This window comes from Arvicanthis niloticus, chromosome 7, assembly GCF_011762505.2.
Source record: "Arvicanthis niloticus isolate mArvNil1 chromosome 7, mArvNil1.pat.X, whole genome shotgun sequence".
Classification (NCBI taxonomy): Eukaryota; Metazoa; Chordata; class Mammalia; order Rodentia; family Muridae; genus Arvicanthis; species Arvicanthis niloticus.
The window spans coordinates 77,778,410-77,804,954 of NC_047664.1; the positions used below are offsets into that span (position 1 = coordinate 77,778,410).

The window sequence follows — 26,545 nt, forward strand, 5'->3', positions numbered from 1 at the left end:
TTTTCAACTTAAAGTTTTTTTATTTAGAATATAATTTTTAAGACAAAAAGCAGTTCATTTTATTCAGCAAAATAAATTTAATAAGTTCATTTAAATAAGGTAAATTCTAGACTGTATTTTTTTATTTATTTATTTTTAATTTTTTTAGCTACTAAACTAGCTACTCTGTAGCTGCTAAGCTAGGTTGCTTTCCAAGGTAACATAGATGTAAGAGAAGGAACTGTTTATATATATATAATTCAAATATACAAAATTTGAGTGACTCAACTGCACCTGCGTTCTCATTCAACCACCAGTGTGTCAAGTGAAGCAGAAGGAAAGGCACAGGGAAGTGGACCGAGGAGGTGTACCCCTGCCTGTTCTATTATCTTTTCAACAGAAGCCAGACAGCTCTGAAGTGGATGGTACGTGTGAATTGTTACTGGAAGGTGCTGGTCAAAGGCGAACAAAAAGTGTTCCCACTCATCTTTCATTAAAATTCAAAGGGAAATGCAAGCCACACCCCATTCCCAGTCCAACCAATGCTGTACACAGAACTGCATTAAAAATGCTTCCTATTATTTTTTTTTTTTTTAGTTATATACATTTTAAAAACACATTGTGTTAAATAGCACGACAACAAACAATGAGACATTCAACACTGCACTGAAACATCAAAACAGCCTGGGTAAGCTGAGACAAGGAAGAACAGATGGAGTTCCCGGAGCAAGCTCAAGGGCCTGGCTCCCTAGTCCGTTACAGATCTGCATTCCGAAGGCAAACCTTCTGACCGCCGCCACTCCGCCAGGCGCTGCTTAAACCATTTCTGAAAGAGAGATGCGAACAATTATCTATCACATACTGAAAGGTCAAAATGTTTTATTTCATCCCTGAGGAGACTGTGTGGTCCAACTGGGAAGGAGAGACGCAAAGGATGCTGGGATGGTTCTCGCACCATGACGCCAACCTTCCCTGCCTCAGGAAGTTCTTCATCTGATTCCCTCTCTCTCCTTTGGGTCTCAGCTTAAACCAGACCACTCTATTAAAAGCAGGCTCTCCTTATTTTCTGTTATAGTACTTTGCCAACGTCACACGACTTTCAACCTCATTGCTTTAATTGCACGAACAATCTTCTGGAATGGAAGGTCCAAGGAACCCCCGGGCTGTCATCTTACCGCCATGGCATCTTTAAGAATCACGACTCATCGGTGTTTGTTGAATGAATAAAAGGAACGGAAACAACACCTTGATGCCCCAGATGATCTCTAGTCTCTGGGTTTACTATCTTATGACTGGTGCTGACATAAGCACAGGCTTTGCTCATCAGCAGTGTTCTAGTAAAATTTTGTTCAGTAAACAACTCACAACTAAGCACTAAATGACTTTGGACCACGACATGTTAGGGAATCCACGGAGTGGACTGTTGAGCAGAAACAGAAGGTGTGCAGTGGGTTTACCCATGAATCAGAATTGTCTTGCTCAGTGTCATCACTCAAATATTTACCCCTAGCCAGTGTCAACACCGATTTCTGAGAGACGTCAGTGAGATGCTTCTAGGTTGGTGCTAAAGGAGGTTCAAGACATTCCTATAAGCTTTATTTTGTTTTCTTGTTGTTGTTGTCTTTTTTTTTCCAGGGCTGAGGACTGAACTAGGCAAGCGCTCTACCATTGAGCTAAATCCCCAACCCCTTCTATAAGCCTTAAAGTGATGTGGCACACACTAAACAACCAGGCTTGCCTTTACAATGTTACTTCAGATGGAGGGTCCTGGGACTAGACTACCTCTGAACCAGGTCAGAAGGAAACTGGGATTTGAAGAAACCAGTTGGAAGAGGCCCTGATGCAGAAACAGAAGCATCAGGTTCTATTCTCCGGGAAGATGGGATGGAGTTTCCCCTTGAGCCTGACACCTCACATGCCGTGGGGTACATCCATAATGGTCAGGTTATTGTAGCACTGGTCTAATTGATCAAACTGCTGGGATAAGTGAGTGGTGTAGGCACAGGCAATGGTCATCTCTATTGTCACTGACTAGCGGCAAGAAGCCCCTCAGAATAGTATCAGTCACTCAGCTCGTCTGTAGAGGATTCGGTCAGCTTTGGTGGCCTCTATTGTCCTTTGTGCATTTCTTAAGTCTAGGGGAAGGGGGAATGAAAGGGCAGGCAGTGAGGAAAAAAAGACAGTAGTGCTATGATATAGCCACACTGGGGTGTGCTGTATTACACAGAGATGTACTACAGACAGAGGTGGTCCGCTGGGAAACATCTATTTGACATTCGCTTTCAGCCTCACATCAGTAGCTGGGCCCTGTTGGAGAAGAGCCTGGGCTCTCTGTGATCTAAGGAGTTAGAGAAGAGTTTGAGCATAAGCCCAGAAGAATGTGAACCACAGGACAGAAGAGCCTCTAAATGGCAAGTGCTGGCGACAGGGTGTCTGTCATTCAGGACTGAGAAAGTCTCCCATTAATGCTTCGTGGGCTGAGCATGGGCTGTGTGAGGACACTACCCACCTGCAGACCCACGTGCTGAGCCTCGCCCTGGCCAGGAGCAGCTGTCTTCCCACCCTTATCCTGATGGTGGCAGCAAAGTAAAGCAACAGAAAGCCAAATGGTCTGACCACCAGAGTAAAACCTGCTCTGTAGGACTCACTCTTGGAAATAATAATAATAACAACTATTATTATTATTATTATTATTATTATTATTATTATTATTATTATTATTATTATTATTATTAATTTCTCCTCCCTTTTCCTGTTACTGCTTTTGAAACAGGCCCAAGTAGCACAGGCTAGCTTTGAGTTTATTATGCATCTGGAAGAGCTTGAACCTCTGATCCTCCTGTTTCTACCTCTCAGACACTGGGGTTACAGCCATTCACGGTGTCTGGTTTATGCAGTGCTGAAGATGGAGCTTATGACTTGTGCATGCTAGGCAAGCACCCTACCAATGAACCCCATCCGTATGGGCATCACTAATCTTAAGGAGAAGAGAAGGCTCATGTAATGTTGACTTCAACCTGACTCTGATTGTGAAGACTGGGCACATTTTCTTCTTTTAATCTGTATGTGTGGGTCTGGCTTGAGAGCAGCTCGGCACCAGCTTCATTAATGAGGTGACTGTGGGGGTTTCAAAGCTGCAAGTGCTGATTAAATAGGGTTTCCAGGGACTAGAGTAGAATAAGTGGCAGCCTTTAAAGACTAATTAAAACCTAGAAAGGAGGAAAAAAACCTCAGTTTCTATCAGGACTCATATCAAAGTGGTTAAGCTGGCCTCATTCTAAAGAGCCACCCGCACCTTCACATGCAGAGTATTGAGGGGTTATTACCCAAAATAGCTTCGACCTGGACCACATTTGTGAATTTGTAAAGTACAATCTAAATGCTTAATAAATTGAGCCCTGGCACTGAGGGTTAGGAGGAGGTGTGAGAACAGCTCAGCTGTTTTCTGGGGGAATCTTTCAATGAAGATTATATATCATAACTCAGCAGACAAGATGCTAGTGACAAAATGCACTCTCGCTAGCTTCTTTCCTGTCTAGCCCTGGATCTTGCAGCTTCTGACTCACATAAATACTAATTTTCCACCTGGCTTTGTCTGTCTCCCTTCTTTGTTGCAGCTGTCCCCTGGGAAAGACATTGATTCTGGCTTGCTCATGAATGGGTGCTCTCATTACCCGTTCATTGACGGAAACGTATTTACTTCGAGTGAACACATGATAATTGGACACTGAGGTAGGGAAGGCTTGGGGCAAAACAACATTGTTCTTGCTCTTTTCTCTTAACAACTAGCATTTCATTCATTTCAGAGGGAGACCTTTAGAGGTCTTATCCCACTGATAAAGCATCCAACAACTGAAAACACTGGATTCTGGGAACAAGTCCAGAACATCAAAAAGAGATTAAAAAAAAAAATACTGGGAACTTCTTCAAGAACCAATGCCAACTACACTGTACTTAAGTGTGTGTGTGTTGCGTACGTGAGGGTATATGAAGAATACTGTATTATTCCAGCCTCTCGGGGTGAAAAGGAGGGAATGTTCCCAGCCCCCTTTATCCTTTACATTGACTTCCAGACATTAAAAAACACAGGGAGTGGGATTTTGTAGGATTTCATTTAAATTAAACGTAGGAGACATACAGAACACTAGTGATGAGAAGCTCCTTTGGGGATCACAATAATGCAAGTCAAGTTCTCTAAGAGGCTCTCACTGCACTGGGTTCCTGCAGGTGCCTCCCCATAGCAGAGACTTTCATAGTAGGGCCGTTACAAGTTCTACAGATTCGTCTGTGACTCATCAACAGGATGACTGGCTTTTCACACCAATTTCTGAGATGTGCCTCCCTCGAGCCTTATAGGGATGTTGGTATGTTACCTAGTTCATGGACAGTGTGGGGAGAAAAAGAAAAGGAGGTCCACAAAGGTCCCCAGCCAGAAAGCTTCTCCTCCAGTCTTTCTCACCTTTGCCACAGTGTGAACAGCGTGAATTAGTAACTATCTCTCAAGAGTGGATGGTGCATATCTCTTTTAGTAACACAATACTTGTTTTAGGGAAAGAATGTGATGCTGGATGTTGTAATATCTGTCTGTAATCTCAACAGTCAGCAGGCTGAGGCAGAGGAGTTGTAGGTTCATGCCAGCTTGGACTACATAGGAAGACCCTGCCTGTCTCACTCTCTAAGAAAGAGAAAGGGCATGCATGGGTCTATCTCTGGAGGTGGCTGGATGGGAAGGGGATTCTGGCATACGTGATAAATCTCATTTTGTCTGGAAGAGGACCACACTAGAAGGGAGAGCGTCAGGGGCTGTGCTGACAGTAGAAATCACAGATTGGGAAGAACTTGGCCTCCACAAATTTCTGTTAAATATCCTTAAAGACCTGCTACAGATGAAAGCAATTGTTTTGCAATCTCATTACTGGACTTTGTATCTGCAGGACTTTTTTTTTTTTTTTTTTTTTTTTTTGTAGAAGACATCTTTTAAAATGTAAATGTTAGAGTAGCTTACAAATCACCTTCATATGCCAGTGCTCATGAAGGTGGTGCGTGGAGTTAGGAAGGATGGGGAGATGGGACTTGGGCAAGAGAGGACAGGGCAAGCAGAAGCCTTGTTCCTGAAGCTTGCTCTGCTGAGACTCTGAGCTCTGGGTTCCAGGCACTTTCCTGCAGGTCTAGACAGGAATGTGAGGGTAAGCTGAGCTGCAGCAGATCTCTGGAGGAAGAAGGTGTCGGCCTGTGGCAGGAAGAGGAAGCCAGGCCCTCCCATGAGGCTGACTCACCCACACCCACTCTTGTCAGGCTTGAGAATGGCAGAAGAGGGGAGACATAAGAACTGCTATAGGCATGACCCCTGTCATGTAGATTTCTGCACTGTTTGATCCTGACCACTGAAAGGCAGAGAGATGCCCTTTCTTCCAGCCCATGCTAGGTTACATTTCAATTCTCTAATAGCAGGTAAGTCCAGAGGAAAGATCACCAATAGCCTGGAATGAGCATTGCTTAATGCGTGGGTAAGCCGATCTTTCTGCCCTTCCTTCCCCCATCACCCCGTACAGCTGTTTCCAACCTTCCTCTGCAAGAATGGATAGGGGATAGGATGGAGAACGGGATGGAGGCCCAGAGTCTACAATTCGGAGGCAGGCTGTGCTCTGGCTTCAGTTTTAGTAACCTGAGCTCTCTGCATCAGTTCCTTTACTGAGCTGACGGTGCTTTCTCTCTTAAGAGAGTGACAAAACTAGCAGAGACTCAGCAAGTATCTGAAACAATGTATAACAGTTATCTATCACTCCAAAGGTCAGTACGGGACCGGTGGCACAGCTCAGTGGCAGTGTGCACTCAGCATGCTCAAGACCCTAGCTTTGATCTCCAACACCACAGGACAGAGACAAACATGGCGATTCTGCTGACTCCCTAGTTGGCACTGCATCCGTAACAGCCAGTAGTCTAGTTCTTAGACATGACACACATCTCTGCATCATTAAATATAGCATGGGGTTTAAAATGCTAATGCTCCAACAGCTTGCCTTTTGATGAGTTGCAAGAAATATGAGCTTTTAGACTTGGGTTACAATAAATCATCTTCTATTGGGTTCTGATTCTGGTTAAATGGCCTTTCTATTTGATCTGGGACCTATGGGTAAATTCTCCAAGTTGTCCCGGCTTAGCAAGGATCATCTAGGACTCAGGGCTCAGGATATTGGTTCCAGTATCCCAGGGAGCACTCATTACAAGGTTTTAAGCTTTAACTGAGCAGGGTGAAGTGAGGACAAAGCCCCTCCTCCTCCAGTGTATTAACTGGAGGGATAAGAATATCGCAGCTCAGGGTAGAACTGAACGGTGTGAAATGCTTTGAGAGAAACAGGATCGACTCCCAAATAGTTTGTCATGCGGAGCAAATCATCTTTCCACCACCCAAAGGGAATAAGAAAGAAGTCAGAGGTTAGACTGGACTGAAGGGAGGGTTGGCTCCAACACTGCGCCAGGCGGTACTGCGATCTCTGCCCTAAGCAATTTTTCGGGATAATGGGATAGCGAGGGACAGACAAATTATCATCATGCTAGGGGGTCGGGTACTGCGGCCATAGTGACTGAGGGCTACCTTCTTGGGAAACTCCAGAGAATGACTCTAAAGCTGAACCTGGAGGTCAGAATCTGAGCATTAATAAAAACAGCAACAAAACCTGAACCTGAAGGATGCCAGTGTGCCGGTTAGGTGCAGCGCCGAGATGTGGCGATGTGATGGGACCAGCGATTTAACGTCCCTGGCAGGTCCCGTCCCCCACCCCTATCCCTACGCCCGCACAACACTACCCTCGCCTTAGTTTCGTCTTTTGACAAACCCAAGGACCGAATTTACAGCTGATCGCTAACGTCCCTTTAAAAAACCGTGACAACCCGGATGAGAATAAACCTTCCTGAAGCACAGCGGGGAGAGTTAAGAGCTGGGAAACCGAAAGGAAAGCAGGCGACACGCTCCCACTACAGGAGGAGAAAGCAAGGGGCCGGCGGCTCTGGGAGGCAGTGGAAACCCAGAAAGAGGATGGTGGTGGGTGGAGGTGGACTGGGCGCTCAGAAAGCTGCGGAGTGATTTAGGGACTGAGATACACGTGATGGAGGCCCGCGGGAGGCGCGGGGACCCGCCAGTACCCGAGGATGCAAGAGGCTTGGGGACTCACCTGCGTCTCCTCCTCCGTGAGACCCGCCTCGGCCGCGATGAGGCACAGCGTGGTGGGGTCCGGGTACTTGTTGACCTTCTTGAAGTTGTACTCCAGGATCTCCAACTGGTCCTCCGTGGGGCCGCTCGCGGTCTGCGCCGACATGGTCCGTGCGCGTCTGCAGGGGAAGCAGATGCACCGGGTGAGCGAGGCCCGTCTGCCCCCTCCCACCGAGGCGCCCCGCGCTGCAGGAGTTTGGGGGCCTCCTTCCCCGGGACCGTCCCCAACCTGGCTAAGGATGGAGAGGAGGAAGAAGACGCCTCCCGCCTGCTACTCTGAGGGGACAGTAGAGGAAGCGCCTCAAGAGCTGTCTCCGGAGATCCGGAGCTGCCCTAGGGACTGAGGACACACGAGGGGCTGGGCTCGAGTCTCAGTGGGCACGCCTCCCGGGCCGCCACACCCCGCCTCCGCTGCGGGCTAGCACGTGGGGGCCTTGCCAGGGAGCGCTGAGCACCGCGCACTTTGGGGAAAGATGCCCACTGCACAAGTTGGAGAAATGGAGACCGCACTTAAAAACAACAATACCACCAATAGATATATACATTCCCCCCGCCCCAGCCCCGATTACAAAATGGCACGTGCTGTAGAAAATCTGAAGTATATTAAAATCACAGAGGGAAAATTCAACTGCCCGAAAATAACGGCTATAAAATTGTAGATGATACTTCACAGATATTTCCGATGTACATGTACAGAGATGGAAACGGTAACACAGAGGCAATGATTTACGATTTGCGGCCGGGTGGTGGCGTGAAGGAGGCTGAGCCACCAGCATGCAGAATGCACCTAAACCCCAGATTCCAAGCCTCCATCCCAAGAGCCTACCTGCCTCACTGCGTTCTCTTGTGTGTGGGTGATACCTTTCAAAATCTATCCAATTAAACAGAATCAAAAACAACTGTCATTTAAAACCTTAGACTTCTGCACAGAAAAATAGGTCCACCTCCTAGCGTGTCTTCGCTTTAAAGACAGATATTGTTGGAGTATTGCGACAACAACCTTCCTGTTGGGTTCTCACCACACCAGTGTAGCTTCAGACGTGGGGCCAAGAAAACAACCAGGTGTGTTCCCTTGCTCCCTGTTGAAAACTGGGAGGTAAAGAAGGCTGGTCTTCAAGATATTCTTGGCCGTAGATTCTGTACAGGCTTAGCCTTAGCTGATGTAAGAGCCGAGCAGAAGTGTGGGCATCACTCTGGCTTGTTAACAAACAATTGCAGAAACCCCCAGCAGAGTCCTGAGCCGGTTTTTGATGTGGTTTGTGCTTGGGGGTGAACTCTCTGTGCTCGGCTTCCAACCTTGTCACCTGTGACTTACACCTCTTACTTCCTAAATAAAGGTTTTTACCTGTCCTCTAGTTCCCTTGAGGAGATTTCACAGAGGAGGAGAAGCCTTTTGACTACGCGGGACTGGGGCTCAAAGCATTTGCCAAGTCACCAGCAAACCATTTTCAGGGAACTAGATGTCCCTCTAGTTAAAATTTGTACCAAGGATCCTCGTCTCTGCACCAAGGCGATGGAGAGTCCGGGTCAGAAATGCCTTCCCTGTTAGCACCCCCCCCCCCCATTTCTATGACACTCTCTTGAAAGTCATCTCACAGTCAGGGACATTGAGGCAGAGAATCCAAAGATTTTACCGATTTCAACAATGGCCAGAACTCTAGAGTGGAAATACTGAGTGTTGGTTCCAGGCCAGTGGTGTGCTAGCCCCCTTACAGTAAGTAAGGCAGTCTGTCTTCAGATTAGTAGGAGAAACTTAGGAGGGTAGCAGTGTGAGTGCAGGGAAGGGCTTGTCGCCATTTTCAAAGGGAGTGTATCTAGTTAGACACTAATCCCAGCCTAAGCTGTCCACCAAGGCCACCACTGTTCCATCTGTCAACTGAAAGGACATAGCAGAGGTGACAGCTGCCTCTGGTTTTACTTCTTGCCCTAGAAAGGTTTCTACCCATTCCATTTAATACGGTCCTGCTGGTTCTTCCACCAGAACCTCTGTTGAAGCCCTTTGGAATCCTCAGGCCTTCAGAAATATCACACTGCAGCAACGTGACCTGGACGTGTGCACTATGCTTTCCCAGTTTTTTGTAACTGCTGATTATATATATATATATATCATGGGTTGCTATGCAGGATCAAGTGCATTTTATTTTATTAGATTTCTGTGGTTTTCGGTTACCAAACTGAGTGGGGTTATATGGGGGAGGTCCTGGTTGATTTTAAAAGATTGCTACGGTGAGTTGGTGGAGGACCACTGGCCTTGGTTGGCTGCTAAGGAGACTGTGGGAGGGTCCTTTGCCAGCACCTAGCTTTCTGTGGGGATGCAAGAGCTCTATGTCAGGTTCTTTTGTTACTGCTCTGCAGAGCCCCGCACTGTTATTTCAGCCCTCCCTGGTAGGCAAATGTTTGCTGTTGCTCTGTTTCTCTCTTACTGTATGAATCAAACCACCCTGGTAACATTGGCCTCGTAAAGGTTCTCAACCGGTCCCAGTAAGGAAATAAAGTAGCCATTGAGAAGTTTCTCTGAACTTAGTCTAAACAGTTTCAGATACAAAGAACTGAGAGCTATTTGGAAGCCCTGTAAACTTTAATCTTAACACCAGTGTTACTGCCGCGGTCGCTCACATCTTGTGAAACACCTCGCAGAGCAATGTGTCCTGTCATTGCGGTTTTTCTTTTGGGGTTGGGGAAGTCATTGCACAAGCCTTTTCGAGAGTTCAAATGAAAACCTCTGGCCTTTTTTCTAAATCAGTTCCAAAGCCTGGGCTGACCGTGGTATGGCTCAAACAGCTTTACGTCCCTTGAGCCCGTGGTCCTTTGCTTTGAACATATCTACCTATATTAACTAGCTCATACAAAGTGCTATGAACTCTGTAAGCTTTGGCTGCCTTCTTAAACATCCCCCTCTCCCAGAATTATGACTTCTCCGTAATGTTACCAATACTCGATCAAGAGAGAAAGAAATTCTCCTCACCTCCATAAACCTATTCCAGTGGTTTGGAGTTGGCCACGGGAGTAAAGCAGATGGATTTTTTTTTTTTTTTTTTTGCCTAAGACAGGGTCTCATACTCGCTATATAGTTGGTAAAGATTTTGAACTTCTGAGCCTACCTACCATCTCTCTCTTTCTCTCTCTCTCTCTCTCTCTCTCTCTCTCTCTCTCTCTCTCTCTCTCTCTCTCTCTGTGTGTGTGTGTGTGTGTGTGTGTGTGTGTGTGTGTGTGTGTACCTGTGCCCATGTGTGCATCCTGGGAGTGTACCCAGGGTTGTATGCATTTTGGATAAGCATGCTACCAAGTGTGAGCTACATTGACAATCCAGGTGAATCCCTGCTCAGGGACATCTCCCAGTTTTCTTTGCCCATATTTTTCTTGTGTTCACTGTGAACTGCCTGTAAGCAATTGACTCTGCAAACATTTTGTATTTTCCCAAGTGAGAAAAAAACGCTGTGTGGCTACTTTTCCAAGAGAAGTGATGGGTCTCTGCTTTGGAAGAGGGGGATCTTCCTACTCACAGATTACTTAACTACCGCTTTACAGAAGATGAAGGGGGTTCACCCAAACTTTCAGTGTCTCTTAGAAACTAACAAAAAGGCAGACTGTGTGGTGGTTTGAAAGAGAATGTCCCCAGTGGGCTCATACATATGAATGCTTGGTTTCCCGTTGGTGGGTGGCTTAGGAAGTGTGGCCTTGTTGGAGAAAATATATCATCATGGGGTGGGCTTTGAGGTTTCAAACACCCACACTAGACCCAGTCTCTCTGTCTCTCTCCCTCCCTCTTCCTCTTCACCCCTCCCTGCTACTGCCTGCCACCAGGATTTAAGTTCTCAGCAACTGCTCCAGTGCCATGCTTACTGCTACATTCCCAACTATGATGTTCATGCACTCAGCCTCTGACACTGTAAGGAAGCCCTCAGTTAAATGCTTCCTTCCATAAGTTAGGTCATGGTGTCTTCTCACAGCAATAGAACAGTAACTAAAATATTTGGGGCATAGTATAGCTCAGTGGGTAGGACACTTACCTAGCACGCACAAGGTCCTAGGTTCTATCTCTAGCCCTAAATGGAACAATTGAAAAGAGAAGGCAGGATATTCATCTGCCCCTACATTCCAGTACCCATGACAGAAACGCCAGGAGAAGAGGTGTTCTTTAAAACAGAAGCCTTGTTACCACTGTCCTGGAGTGAAGAACAGTCATTGTCAAGCCTTGCAAAGTCTCAGGATCATCTGTGGCTATATCTAGGACTATTCTGCACCCCCCCCAAATGAGAACCACATTTTACAAACCCAGTGTGGGAGAGACAAGGGTAGTGTTCCAACTATGGTCATCTCTTACTGAAATTAACTGTGAGCGTTTGGAAACTCTTAGGGCTCGGCTCGTCTACCTGTTCTTGGCTCTGTGCCGTCTCAACGTCTGAGTAGGCAGTAAGCTGAGATGATTTTAGGGAAGTAAGTTTGAAAGATAAGTTTTAGTTTTTAAAAATAGTGTTATTTCTTTGGCAGTTCCAGGGGTTCTGAAATCCACCTGGGGTTGCTCTCTAGAGTGGTTACAAGGGCTGGACCTGTTGGCCTACAGGATGTACAGTTGTTTCTCTTTACAGGACATTTACATCAACATTTTCTTCCAAAGTAAAACTCCCCTGTGAGCCACAGCATCCTGCTTCTCTGCCTCTTCAGCAGCATTTGTGCGGTCCTTAATGCTTGCCAGAGCCTGTGCACTCTCTCTTGTCATCTGTGAATACAATCTAACCCTCTCTAAGCTATTTTTATCTCCAGCTTCTGTGACCCTGTAGGGTTAAAGGCCCCATCTGATGACTATTTACTGTGTGAAAGCATTTCCTGTTCCAGCCCAGAAGGGATTGGAAGTATTTTCCTTTTTAGAGTGTGGACTTTGTCCCCAGGCTAGCTTTGTGGCTTCCATTGATCATCAGAACAATGATGATCGATGGCTGGAAAGCTAATTACTAGGAATTCTCATCCCTGACTGCTATAAGTCTGACTGTTTTGCTTCTCCAGAGCTCTTGGAAGTCAGAAGTTGATTTTGCAATTTAAAATGGCTTAGTGAATTAAACAGACACACACACATGCACACACACAGACACACACACACACACACACACACACTCCACCACAACAATCAAGTATTAGTCCCCAGACGCGCACTCCAGGTCAGATGGAAAGATTCAGAAGCAGGGACAGAGACTGGGTGAGATTATTAGGCCGTGGAATAAGCAATGGAGATCATGGTGTGCTGAGATCTGGTTTTCTGTTGAGGTCATAGTTACTCTCAAAGCCCCCTTTTTGAAACCATAGTATAATTGGTCTTGTTTTGCAGTCAAGAAACATTAACTAACTTGTCTGCGGAGTCAGGGGAAGGCCAAACACTCTGCCTCTTATCTTAGTTTAGCTACAGGAAAGAGAAAAGGCACCTGATGGTTTCATGAGCATCAGGCTGATTTATGCCTCTAAATATAAGCTCCTTAAACTGTGCGGATATCACAAGTTACAGGCCATCAATGAATCATCCACAGAGTCTGTGACACTGTTGTAATCATCCATCACCTTTGGTGAAGAGTTAGTGTGGTGAGAACGGAAGATCCTTGTCAAAGTGACCCGGGCCATTGCTGACCTACTGGGTTCTCCAGCCTCATTCCCTTGGCTTCTGGGATGACGTTCACATAGACTTCTCTGCCTTTCTTTTTAAAACTCTTGTATTTACTTGACATTAATCAAAAGGGATAATGGAATGTAGCCCATTAAAACTTTGTTCTGACACCATCTGACATATGAAGAAGCTAAAGTTCACGTCTCTTGGAGATCTTGTCCAAGTGTATCCTGTAAGACAGGAGATCCTCTTCTCCTTTGACCAGTGTGACAGCTACAGCACAGGCAGAACCACTAATTCACAATGACGGGAATGCATGCATGCAATTCTAGAATATGCATCATATGACTCAAGGCAGAAAGACTGAGGTGACTACCTGAATCCATGCTGTCTCATCTGGTTGCTAGGGACCACACCAGGAGCCTCATGCCTACAAGGGCGGAGATGACATCATGCTGGGGTTCTGATATTTTGGACTTGCCATAGAATTGGGCATCTGTCATTGAGTCATCCAGGTCTTAAAAATATGAGATGCTGTCTTTTTCTTGGTTAGTCCTACATTTTCTGATCGTTCAGAAAGGTCCTGTGCTGTTCTCGATTCAGTTTGCTGTTTCCCAATGTTCTTTCTTCACATTTGCTTTCTTCTGCCTTAGAAATCCTACTGCTCTCAGAAATGGGAGAGGACTATGTTGGAAATGCGCTTGCTCTCAGATTTGAGGAACTGTGTTTGAATCCCCAGAACCCATGTAAAAAGCCAGATGTTGTGGTTAACACTTGTAATCCTGGTAATGTCAAGAAGGGAAGAGGAGACAAGGAAATCACTATGAGCTTGCTGCCTGATCTACTCTAGTCTACCTGTGAAGTTCCAAGAAAGGAAGCACCTGAAGACTATATAACCTGAGATTGTTCTCTGACTTCCACATGTACACACACACACACACACAAAACATGCACATACACATGCATGCAAATGCACACATACCAGTTTCAAAATGAAATTTGAGTTAATGTAGTTTTTAAAAATGTTCAAATACTTTGACATCTCAAGTGCTACTCAGTGGGAAATACTCTGTTCACTCCCATAAAGAGGAGACACACACACACACCTTACTCAAGCCAGTGCTGGGGTAACCTCCCTTGCTGTGTTCAAAGGCATTGCTCACAACTCTAAAGTGTGTCTTGTGTGGTTAAAGGGATGGAAGCTAAGAGTTCAGCAAGGTATGTCCTCATTAGACACCAAGAAAGAACCATTTATAATTTTCACTCTTTCTGGGTTACAATCTCTCTTTTTCAGCCTCTCAAGAATAGTAAAGCCCAATGCTGGAAATTAGAACCATTCCTCAAATGCTGAGGCCGTAGCTTCAGTGTGAGAAGATGCTGATGGGTGAGCTGGCGAGCCGGGTGAGGGTCGCTCACCTTCAGATTACCTTCTGTCTGTTACACATCGCTTGTGCCTTAAGTTGGCTAGCCAGCTACTCTAGTCTACCTTGTGAAGAAATAGAGAGTGAATTTCTGCTCATTCCCCACCACCATCTCCTCCTGGCTTTCTCTTTCTTCCCTGAGGCTACATTCATAGGATGGAGAAGAGGCTTGGGGGAGGGGGATGGATAAAAGTGCTGACTGACCTAAGTTCTATCCCCAGTCCCCACTTTTTACCCCAAAGGCTGATGTGGTGACATACATCTGTAATTCCAACAATTCCATGGCAAGATAGGAAACAGAGACAGGAGAATCACTTGGGTGCTTCAAATCTCAACTCTTTTAATTGACAGAGTGGAGCCTCAAACTCAGGAAGCCTGACTTCCCCACTTACACCCTTAACTACCGCACCATCTTTCCTCCCTGCTGAGTAGCGGAGTGAACAGATGGCCATTACTGGGGAGTTGTGGAAAAGGCAAAGTAGGGTTATGTGAAGCCACAGGATCATGTGCGAGGCCATGTCCTGTCTGCCTGTGGCATGACTCTTAGTGAGCAGACACAGCCTTGACCCAGCTGGACAAGCCAGGAAAATGAGCTCAAACCAACAGGCTCTCCTACCTCACATGCTCTTCTCTCATTGGTGCAGATATAGCTGAAAGACGCCACTGGTGAAGAACACGGGCGTACAAACCAGAACAAGTTGCAGCATTCAACAGAACAGAGTGCAGCTTACCTCTGGCAAGAGCAGCCGGGTGTACTTGTTGCTGTCACATCATAGATTCGACATTTGTGTTGAATCGATTGTGGAAGTTCCTGAAACGTATGTTGCTATGGTTTAGATTTTTCTATATCCTCTTCAGAAAACAGGAAGGCGTTATGAAAAACTACCAGGGGGTGGGGCAGGTGTCTGGGAATGGCTTCCAGCCGTGAGGCCATCTTTAGTTGATCCTTAACATACAATTCTTCTCACAGACACCGGGTGTCTTTTCATTGGGAGCCTGCTGACTGCCTGGCTGTTTCAGTCTCGTGTGTGGAGTCTGGGGGAGTGCCAAAGATCGTAGGAAAGCTTTAGGCTCCTCTGAGCTTGCTGGGAAGCAAGTGATGAGTTCAGCCAATCTATCTGGGAATAAACGGGCAAATGAGGGTGATGTGCACGTGTGAGCAGTCGAGCGGTCTGCCTTTTATAATGATGTTCATGAATTCAGAAAAGTTTTCTCCAGAATGAATATGAACTGTAGATAGACTCCCAGGCTAACAACTAGAGAAGAGCTAAAATGCAACTATAGGTGTAATTACTACTATCAAAGAAGATTATCCTGTCAAAATACCCCAGTGAAGCCATTTACTTATTTGGAAAGCAAATGATTTAAAAAAAAAAAAAAAAAAAAAAAAAAAACCAACCATTTTAATTAGAAACTGGCTTGGGAAATGAGGCTTTGATTCAGATATCAATGGGACTTGCAATAAACTTCTGAAGATTTGGGGGTTTATAGCACAATTTTGATTACGCCAGTCCCTGAAATGTTGTCAGGTGTTTTGTGAATTCTTATTGGAATTTATTTTCACTTCGAGAAGTATGACTTTCCTTCATCCTGACATGGAAACGTAATAGTTAAGGCTGTATTGCATCACCAATGGAAGAGAGCAGCAGAGGGGGAAGAGAGTAGACACGGGCTGCCTGGGACTTGATTAATTATGCTGTTAATCATGGGTGATAATGAAGAGGCCAAGTATTGCCAGATCTACTATGGCCTTGGTGGGGACAGAATGATATCGTTTCTGCCTCTGGAACAGGGCCAGCAGGCATGGGCCTCTATGAGTGTTCATGACTGCTGTAGGCATAAGGATTGTTTATATAATAGTGTGCATATTTTATGTTCCTCCTTCATGGAATGTCCTCCCTGCTAACATTAATGACTGTTAACATCAAAGACAGCACAAGTCCGAGAAGCAAGGGTGTGGCTAATGTCTTAGCAAAATGGTAAATACTGGGACCTTCGGGAAAGCCCTTAAGGCTATGGAAAAGAACTCTAAAAACATGAGTTTAAAAAATATATAATGCAAAATATAAGGATACAATATTAATTATAAAGGGCTTCATGAATCTAGAAGAACAGAGGCAGCTACACTATAAGCCAGTTTGACAGAAAGATACAAATGCAGGCAGATTCCTGAGTTCAAGGTCAGCCTGGGACAGAACTAATTTAGGTCCAGGTGTGGTAAAAATGGTAATTTTAGGACATGGTCCCACTGAGGTAGCTTATTGTTTGTGCTTAACAGAAGCAGACAGATCTCTGAATTCTTTTGAAATGTTAAAAGAAAATGTGTGCTTGCTGTCTCCTAAGAATAAAGGTCATGCTATGCTAATTCTTAGGCTAATCGAAAGGGAATCTGGAGTATTCGACTGGTTTAATATGTAAAATAAAAGACTGGGCAAGAGGTGAATTAGCCAGAGAATTTTTTTTAGAATAGCAAGGGAGAACTGTTTGGGAGAACATGCTGTCTCAAACACTGAATAGCAAGAGAAAGCTGTCTAGAGACAGAGCTGTCTGGAGATCTCCAGAAAAAGCAGAACAAAGAAAAGGCAGTCTGGAAAGCTGTCTCCAGCAGAGCACAGGCCACCAGCTTGGACCCACGATTTGACTTTGAGTCATTTGTTTTCACCATTCCCAGGCACCCCTTCTCTCAGAACCCCTCTCCAAGCCAAGGCAGATCCTCAGCAAGGGATCTTTGTATTTTCCTTTCTTTCTCATCCTACCTAAGACATCCAAGAGAAAGGCACAAGTTGCAGTTTTGTATCACATTCTCTTAGCAAGCCAAGTGGCACTATCAGATAAGGACAGCCTGGATGAGGGTTCAGGGCAGGCTAGAGAAAAGCAGAAACTAGGGGCCTTTGACTATGTAGCATGCATTACAGAGAGAACGCTCATGGGTTTGGACTGGATACATTGTAGAGGACACATTTAAATCCTCCTGACTGAATGAAAGGATTAACTAATGTGGACTGGTGAGCAGAACACTGACAGGGAGCCAGAGATCAATTCCCTTTTAAATTCTCCTCCCAGTTCCCATAGGAGCTTGGCTGTGTTATTATTTGAAACTTGGTTTTCTTCACAGTAAGGTGTATCTAAAAACTCTGCTCCTTGTTTGTATGCCCCAGTGATCAATGGTAATGAGATACTCATGAAGCGACTCCGAATCGTGTGAGATGACACACATTTCCACAGGACTGGAACTATGTCTTCATCCACAAAGACAAGGTTTGGGGCCAGAGAATTCTGGGATGATATCTCTTCTAAATTCCTGGTGATCTGAGTAGTATAGCCTTTGAATGGCCATACGATGGTCTTCCTCAATAATAGGTTACTGGTGCCAGTAATGGGAGAAAGAGGCCTAGTCTGAGGCCTACAGAGGCTTTGATTTGATGACTACACTGTGCCAAATTCCCACTCCAGAGGACGACTCAGTGGCCAATGGGACACCCTAATAACTTGGTGCCTTTTAATATTCAACCTGTGAAATTAAGGCAGCCATATAATTTCTCATCTAAGCTAGAACACATGTGTAAGATGGATGCTTTTAATAAGCACAGCTATACAGTAGGCCACAGTGGACACATCCCAAGCAAACTGGGGCGTCTGGCCTTCTTATTATCTGTCAGATGTGTCACTTAGGTAGGGGACAGGAGCTCCTTGTCTCTGATGCTTTTCGGATTAGCAAGATGTAGGCCACGGTAATGAGGATGAAGCCGGCTTTAACCCTTAGAGAAGCTTAAGACTGAAGGTCTGTGGTTAAAGGTAAGTCGATATTCCATGGCTTCACATCTCCTGAGCATTTGCTTCTTTTGCAGTTTATAGACTTTTGTCTGGGAGGAAGGGAAAGACTGGCTCAGGGCCTCTGCTTGCTGTGGGACCGAGAGCACAGCATGCTAAAGCTTAGTAAGGACAAAAATCCATTACATCAAAGAGTCAGTCCTGCCACCACATAGAAACAAAGGGCCCAAAGCATTCCATCCCAGAGACTCCCACCGGCATCCAGGTGTTCAGAGAACTTCAGATCAGAGAATTTTGAAAAAGGAGATACTTGTGCAATACGAAGACGGATCAAATTTCATCTTCACAAATACTCGATGTTTGATGCATCAGAGATTTTCATGGAACAAAATTCTCGTATTCCCTGAAGAGAACTATTAAAGCTAAAAATATTTGTACGACCAAGGTTGGAAACAAATAACAAACACATCAACTTTCTGCAGTTTGTAATGAAAAAAAAAAAATTGTCCCGAATACAACAAAAGGGCAGTCAACGAATTTCTTTATATGTTTTGGAGTATATTACTAAATTTGGTTGCTCATTTAATTCCCAAATTAAAGTGGCTTAGAAAAGTATTAATTAGCTTCATTAGATCACTAGCTTGCAAGTAGGGTGATGAATTTTTCAATGGAAAGTATAAGGGAGGCCAGAGTAAACGCAAGTGACAGAAGTCAGTCTCGTAACTAAAGACACATAATAAAGGTCTGGACTGTGGAGAGTGAAGCCGACGAGCCTCTCGTGTCCTGGAGCCGTTCAATCACAGTTTTCACTTTCAAATATTAAAATTAGAATATCTTTCTAAAAATGCCCTCAGTCTTATCGCTTGACCCTGAAGATGGTTGTGCATTTGTAATTCTGGAGATGTGGCGCCGTGATTTATTGATCTGTTCTGAGAAGCTGTATAGTGGTTCTACAGTATTTTTCCTCAACCCAAATTACATGGTAAGAAACAGTAAGTAGTTAGGGGCCTGTAATGTCGAAGGGATGACTATCAGGTGGTTAGGGCTCTGTCTGCATCCCCTTAGGCCATTGCACTCTGCCTGAAGGAATCAAGGATGCTCCCCAGATGGTTTGTACATTTTAAAAAGTCCAGGGGAAACTCTTTGACAAAATGGAGTTATCAGTTAGTTCAAACACAGTTTAATCAATTATTACTTTTTATGATCCAAATACCATCCTTACTTTATGACCATGATTAGGCAACAAAGAGACCGGCACCTTGTACAATGCCAAATTATGCCAAAGTCCAACTACCCAAGCTGCCTGTTGCCAGGATACTCAGTTATATGGGACTTTTTTTTTTTTTCACAGTTGAGCTGCTTCTATGAACAGGTGTTCAGCTAGTGGGACAAACAGCAGATGTAAAGCTTTAGCCTAGTCATCACCAGGAAACCTAAGAGGACAGATATACTAGAAAGTTCTGCTTGGGACAGAATGCTGAACCTAGAGTATTTCTCTAACCCTCGGACATGTTGCAGAAAGATACTAGGTGGAGCCTCAGGGAATCTGAACTTTGGGCTCTATAACTTCATCCCCATGGGACTTTGAACAGGTCACACTTGGTGTGGACCTCCACACCTTTAGTTGCTGCCACCCTATCCCCAGTTGTCTCGGGTCATTTTTGTAGGATTCAGTGAAATCTCTACGAACAACAAACAACAAAGACTATCATAAATTCAAGGTACAGATCCAGCTTTCCCAATGGCTCAAGATACAATGCTAGGTAACTGAATGACATCAAATTTTGAAATCGTTAAATGGCAAAATAATTTAAATATTTTTTTTTTACTCAAAACAAAAGGATGGACTGACTTCTTATAACTTTTTTTTTCTGTCTAGAAAACCTCTGCCCCATATGGAAATAGGAAATGTTTCTAGAATCTATTAGAATGACTGTCACTCAGCTTCTTATTAAAACACTAGGGAAGCACCTAGTTGTATATCATGTGTCTGTTTCTTCTAGTGGGCTCCACATTCCATGCAGCTTTAAGGAAACACAGGAATCTAACATCCCCTAGTCTCTTAACTGCCAGAAACTAGTGTGTGAACATACAATGAAGGATCATTACAGAATCATTTGTGGGGACTGGAGTCAGGAGAGACGGCCATGCAAGCTGTCAACACAAACTATGAATACACAGTTACAAATCTATATTAAAAACAGAAGCAGCAGACATAGTGCCTGTCAATAATACCAGCATTTGGGAGACTGAAACAGGAAGATCTTGAAACCAAGGTTAGCCTGTGCTATGTAATGAGACCCTGTTAGGAGAGAGAGAGAGAGAGAGAGAGAGAGAGAGAGAGAGAGAGAGAGAGAGAGAGAGAACAAAAGATAATCATCAGAAATAAGGATTTTAAAAACAGTTTTGAGTTAAAAACAGGAAAATCAGGAAACATAATATGTAAGACCTAAGGAAGGGTCTTGTGAGTATGAATCAATGGATGCCTAGTGTTTATTACTTTATTTTATTTTGTGTGTATGGATGTTTTGCCTGCATGTCTCTCTGTGCAGCATGTATGGATCTGGTGCCCAGAGAGGTGCCCAAGAAGAGCTGGATCTCCTAAAGCTGGAGTTACAGACGGTTGTAAGCTCCTGTGTGTGTTCTGGGGATTGAAACTGAGTTCCTTGGAAGAGCAGCTTGTGCTCTTAACTGCTGAGTCATCTCTCCAGCCCCTAGTTAACAGATGCCTTAGTCTTAATATAAGACCGAATTAAACAAACAAATGAACAAAGACGTAACAACTGAAAGACTGGCGATCAGTCTGTTTTCCAGACCTTGCCTGTGCATCTCTCTGTACCTTCGGATTCATCAGGGTGCGTCATGGCATACAATGTAATGTGCTTTGTGCTGTGGCCCCACACTCATCCCTGACCTTGAATGTTTTCCTTGAAGGTCAGAGTGAGCAACTAGCCGCTGGCTCCCATGCCTTCCAGCAGCAATGAAAGGAATTTTAGGCTTCTCTTAGCCAAGCTGCATAGCACTTGGTCCTCTTACGGCTTCTTACAGATCTGTCCCTGAGGCTGTCTAGTCATCCAGAAGCTCTTTGGAGTCTGAACTCTGACCCAGATTGAGCGTGCAAATGAAAAAGAGCCTCTTGCCTCCTTCCCTCCTGCGTCAGGATTCCCAGAATTCTCAGCTACCCCCCCCCCCCCCGAAAAGGATGAAGATTGAAAGGGTTGCTTGATGAAGTTACAGGTGCTTCAGAATCACTAATTTTATATATATATATATATATATATATATATATATATATATATATATATATAAAATTTCACTCCCAGCCACCAGTAGACTAGGAAGTTAGACACTGTGGAGGGAGCCTAGACACTAAGGAGAGCTGTTTATGTAAATTTCCTTAGGGAGGAGCCACACACGCAGGAAATGGAACTACATCAACAGAGACTACATTATGTAAGCAGATCTGTGATGACCTTAAGAATTCCAGGAAATTTCCATCTAGATTCATCTAGATCCAATGGCCAGCATGGCTCTCATTAGTTTCCTGCTTAGTGGTCTCTAAGATTAGAACTGACTCCAGGTCTGTCTTGGAGTCCGTTCCTTTGTTTCCACCGTATGAGGACAGACCCATTTAACTGCATACAAACTGGCAGGGTTTTCATGTTTGGTCACATTTTATGAAAACCACTTGGGTAAGGTATAAGAAACGGGGACTTCCCTATGTCGGATAGTGCTTCACTTGCCACGACCTAGTAGTCACCCAAAACAAATAGACTAACTCAACCTTGTGAGGAACAACCCCTAAGCCCCCTATGTTTATTCTGAACTCCTTTTGTTGGGATGATGTATATAGCAGTTCTCTTCCTGTCAATGTAGGTACAAAGCTTCCTTCACAGAACCCGCTAGCAATGGATGTAAGTGCCACAGCACAGACAAAATTGGGGGGTGGGGGTGGGGGATGAGTCCCTGAGGCTGCCTGACTGAATGCTAAGATCCCAGAGAAATTAGTTTGCTCTCTTGAACTTTCATGGGTTTTATTCAAAGAGGATCAGATAATTTATTGCCCCAGCCAGGTATTTTCAACAGGGAAGGGAAGAGGCAGTTATTTATAATCCCTTGTAAGCCTTCGAGATGGCCCAGGCAGTCCTTGCTGCCAAGTCTGACTATGTGAATTGAGTCCTCAGAGCTCCTTATAGCAGGAGACAGCTTCAAGGTGTCTTCCAACCTCCACACACTGCTGTGGCATACGCCCCCCCCCCCCACTCCCAACACACAATAAACACATGTAAGAAAAATAATACATTTTTAAAATTCAATTAAGACTTCTAATCTCCGGGTCTCAGTCCTGGCTTATTGTAGCTGAGAAAGTAGGTCCCAGTGCCTCTGTGTTCTGCTCTGCTCTGTAGTCTGCACTGTCTTCTGCCAGGGTTAGTCTGTGCTGGCGTCTGTAGAAGACTATTCAGGAACTTTCTGGGCAACTGAAAGGGATGGGCAAACCTACACCTGCATGGTCATACCTCACTCATTCCAAATTTCACACATTCTTGGGCTCAAAAGCATTAGAATAACAAACCTACCTAGGTTCTAACCGAAATCCAGAGGTTGTGAGCCAGGAGACTATGGCACTGCCACCAAGACACACATCTTCCATTGTATAGTGGGGTTCATCTGTATCCTTAGCAAGCCTGATCCCCACTAGCATGTTCTGGATAAGCAGGCAGGAAAGTGCTCCTTCCATTCTGATTTTATCTGGATGGGCTGGTACTCTGTGCATCCCACCAGGCCACAGGCCACACTTCTAGTACCCACTGCCCTATTCACTCGGCATTTTGGAAGTCTGAAAAAAAAATCCATTGGTGTTCAAATAACTTAGCCCAGGCTACACAGCATAGCCATTAAGAGCAAAAATCCAAGTGACCTTTGAAATAAGCCATTCTACACAGGATTTGGAAATAACTGAAGGGAGATGTATTCAAAGAAAAGTCATCTAAGGAAAAAAGTCTGTCACTTCTACACACAGGTTTTGCCAGCTGTGTGAACTCATTGCTTCTCTAAAAACTCTTTCTCATGAACTGTAAATGGCAGGATGTAGTTCTGGCTACAGAACAGCAGTGGTACCCAGTGTTGGCCTACTGCCCTGATGCTCACAGCCTAGTCTTTTCTGAGAGGCTACATTCTGCGGCTCAGTGTTGAGTTCAACTTCACCTCTGTTCAGAAAAGACAATTTAGCAAGACCCATTCTTAGACGGTGACTTAGACTGAAAACCTATAATCTTGATATTTTTTTCTCTCAGTTGTTTAGAATTAATTCTGACGAATAGGGATTATATATTTTTACCTGAAAGTGATTTTCCTAATTGCTAGCTTTAAATTAAAGTGCTAATTATATTTATATAGCATTTCAAAGCTGGCCTAATGGTACAAGCCTATGATCTCAGGACTCAGGAGGCAGGGGCAGGAGAATCAGGAGTTCAAGAGCAGCCCCAGCCACATTTCAAATCTGAGGCCAGGTGGGCTACTACACAAGACCCTGACTCAAACAAACGACAACAGCAGCAAAAATAAATAAATAAGGAAAGAAAGAAAGAAAGTTCAAAGTACTCTCAGATAGGTTATCTTGTTAGAACGTATTTAATGAACCAAAGGTTCATTAAGCAATTACTGTCTATTAACATCATAACTTTGATTGGTGTGCCAAAGATAGGTAAACAAATCCCTGAGAGAATGAGACCTTAGAAATAGCACAGATGGTCGAACTGTAAAACAGAGGCAGCTAGCCAGGGCAAGTTCAGTGGCCAGGGCAGGTTCAGTGGGGCCCTGCAGGCCCCATCCCCACCCCCACACCAGCACCTGCATCCACACAGGTGGGAGGAGGAGGGGGAGGATAGTGGGAATGACAGAAGTCAGGAAGACAAATGTCACCCACTCATGCTTTTGCCTGGGAATATCAGGAAACCTAGTGTTTCCTGGGGGGACCACTAGAGGATGGTGCAGGAGGATTGCTGTGAGTTTGAAACCAATCTGGGTTTCAAAAACACCAAAAGGAAGGGGAGATGAAAACATCCATCACTCAGATGGATCTCATCTGCCTCTCGGGAAGCCCCACACCCCAAGCCTCTTCTCCAGGCCACCATTGACCCGTCTTATCCCACTGAAGATTGGTTCACACATAACCTCTGCTGTCTCTCACCTGTCTTCCTCTTACACACCCTTGTAACTTGTATCTCCCCTTGTTCCCAGGCCCCAACATTGCTCAGAGAAACCCCTCTTGCCTGGAACAAGACCTTTACAAACATCACACTCGGCTTGGCTTCTGTTTGGTGGTTAGAAAATGCCTGCTGCAGTGAGGGTGTAAGCCCATCCCCCTACCTGACAAATCTGTTAGCTCCTTCATTACTGACTTTAAGCTCCTTAAACACAAAACAAAAGAAAACACACACACACACACACACACACACACACATACACACACGCATGGCACAACTCTGATTTAGCATTCATGGACTTCCCATGGATCTAGAAACTCGATTCAAAATGTGTGTTAGAGAATGAATTCCGTTAACAGTTGTCCAAAGCAGAGGTCAGCCTTGAACCCACACACACCATCAACAAAAATGGACTCGGTTTGCATATGTGTGTGTGTGTATGTGTGTATGCATGCATGATATGTGTATATATATATATGTGTGTGTGTGTAAACTGTATATGTGTATATATATATATGTGTATATATATGTATATATGTATGTGTATATGTATATATGTGTGTATGTGTATATATGTATATGTGTATATATGTATATGTGTATATATGTACATGTGTATATATTAGTGTACATATATAACACTAGTAATCAAAGAAAAAGAGGCTATCAACTTGGGAGTAAGGGAGGAGCATGGGAAGGACTCAGGGGAAAGGGCTTGGAAGGGCTGGAGGGAGGAAAGGGAGAAAAAAATGTAATAAAATTCTATTTCATGTAAAAACATATTAAAAAATAAAAGAAATAAGATCTTTTAAAAAAAATGCGTGTTGGAGTTGAACTCAAGTGAATCCTGTGCATTCAGGTAAGCCTGGTCTACATATCCAGGCCAACCCAAGCTACATAGTGAAACTTGGTCTCAAAAAAACTCCTTGGGGTGGGGATGGTTGATGGGTTGATGGTAAACACCTGGGAAAGGTCCCAGAATTGCATCACACTCTAAAGGTTGTTTTGTTTTGTTTGTTTGAAGCAGGATCTTGTTCTGAAGCTCTGCTAGCCTTAACCTCAGAGCAATTCTCCTGCCTCAGCCTAGTAAGCGCTGAGATTACAGGTAATCATGTAAGCCTCTCAACCTAAACAGACAGACTAGGTCCTTGGTGTCAGTTTGCCTCCTTACTGTGCTGTGTGCATTTTTGCAACACAGAAGTTCAGCCCTCTGTGAGCCAGTTTCCCTCTTCTCTCTCACCTACCCAGCCTGTGGTTTTTTTCCTCAGTACCTGCCCTGGATATACAACCCCTGCGCTGAGACAAGCGACAGGGAACGGCTGGCATCTGTCTTCAAGGCCTTTTCATCTAAAATATGTGATACCCCCTGTTCCGTTTTATTCAATGACTCTTCCTCCACCTAAAAATTGACCTTGAATACCTGGACACCATTTGAACTCAAAAATCACAAAACTCTACTTTCTGGAAATGCCAGAGGGGCAGCGTCGTCTCTTTTCTAGATCGCTGTTTTTATTATTGTAAATATACGGGAGAACAAGACACAGGAGCATGTAACACCACAAGTTCAAAATCCAGACACCTCTCCTCAATGCAGATATCGAGTCCCCAAACACATACCAACACAAAATACATATTTTAAACGCTACTGTGTTTAGATAGCAAGCTGAGATACAGAGCGACGGTTATTGGTATTTAAATGCTGAAATGATACAGAACAGTTACCCGGGTGATGAAAACAGAAAGAAACAATCAGTAAAACAACCATGAGCAGCTCTCTGCTTCCCTGATCCAAATTCACCAGGATCTGGCGCACACCTTTTGCAAAAGACCTGGTTTCTCACCCCCAGCAGCACTCTGACTCCAAGCCACGGGGTGGGGGGTGGAGAGCAGGCAAGAGTGTAAGCGTTCATTTTCCCCCTCTTTGATCTCCACCGTTTTCCAACAGAAAAGCAAATGTTTTAACTCTATCATTTTGCGCTCATCTCTAGGCAAGTTCATTCTCCGCATTCAAGGCTGACCGACCGTAGGAAGCTACTTACGTGGAAGACTGGGCGAGCTCTGGGCTGGGGAGCAGCGGATGCTGGTACCTGCCGGCTTAAATAGCCTGCTGGCTGACTGATCACGTTTATTTACGCCTGGGAGTGCACGCTCAAGCAGGGACCTGAAAAACCTGCAGCGTGGGCAGGCGGGAACCACTGAAAGTCGCCCGACCTTACGTCTGTCCTGGTTAATCAGGTTTGATGCTTAGGCGGTGACTTCTGAGAGTCCGGTGAAACTTTTCATTCAGCCCTGTGCCCTTAGCCACCAAGATCTCCTGCAAGGAAGGTGCTGCTGAGAGACGTGGAAGAGCAGAAGGCCCCTGGCT

General features: G+C 44.7%; 1 protein-coding gene and 1 non-coding gene across 3 annotated transcripts; one reads left to right on the forward strand and one right to left on the reverse strand.

The window, feature by feature from the left end:
• On the reverse strand, positions 1-26,545 carry Hopx (HOP homeobox). 2 transcript variants are annotated; one of them, XM_034509411.2, is made up of 3 exons: positions 26,220-26,545; positions 7,152-7,308; positions 1-805 (listed from the first exon to the last, which is right to left on the reverse strand). In XM_034509411.2, exons 2-3 carry the CDS (start codon positions 7,293-7,295, stop codon positions 728-730), a joined length of 222 nt encoding a protein of 73 aa, XP_034365302.1. In that variant the 5' UTR covers positions 7,296-7,308; positions 26,220-26,545; the 3' UTR covers positions 1-727. The 2 variants fall into 2 exon arrangements, with proteins under 2 accessions (XP_034365302.1, XP_034365300.1); XM_034509409.2 differs by lacking the exon at positions 26,220-26,545 and adding an exon at positions 7,419-7,545.
• On the forward strand, positions 4,259-4,362 carry LOC117713243 (small nucleolar RNA U13). The gene has a single exon (XR_004607414.1). It is a non-coding gene; the product is annotated as a small nucleolar RNA U13 (small nucleolar RNA).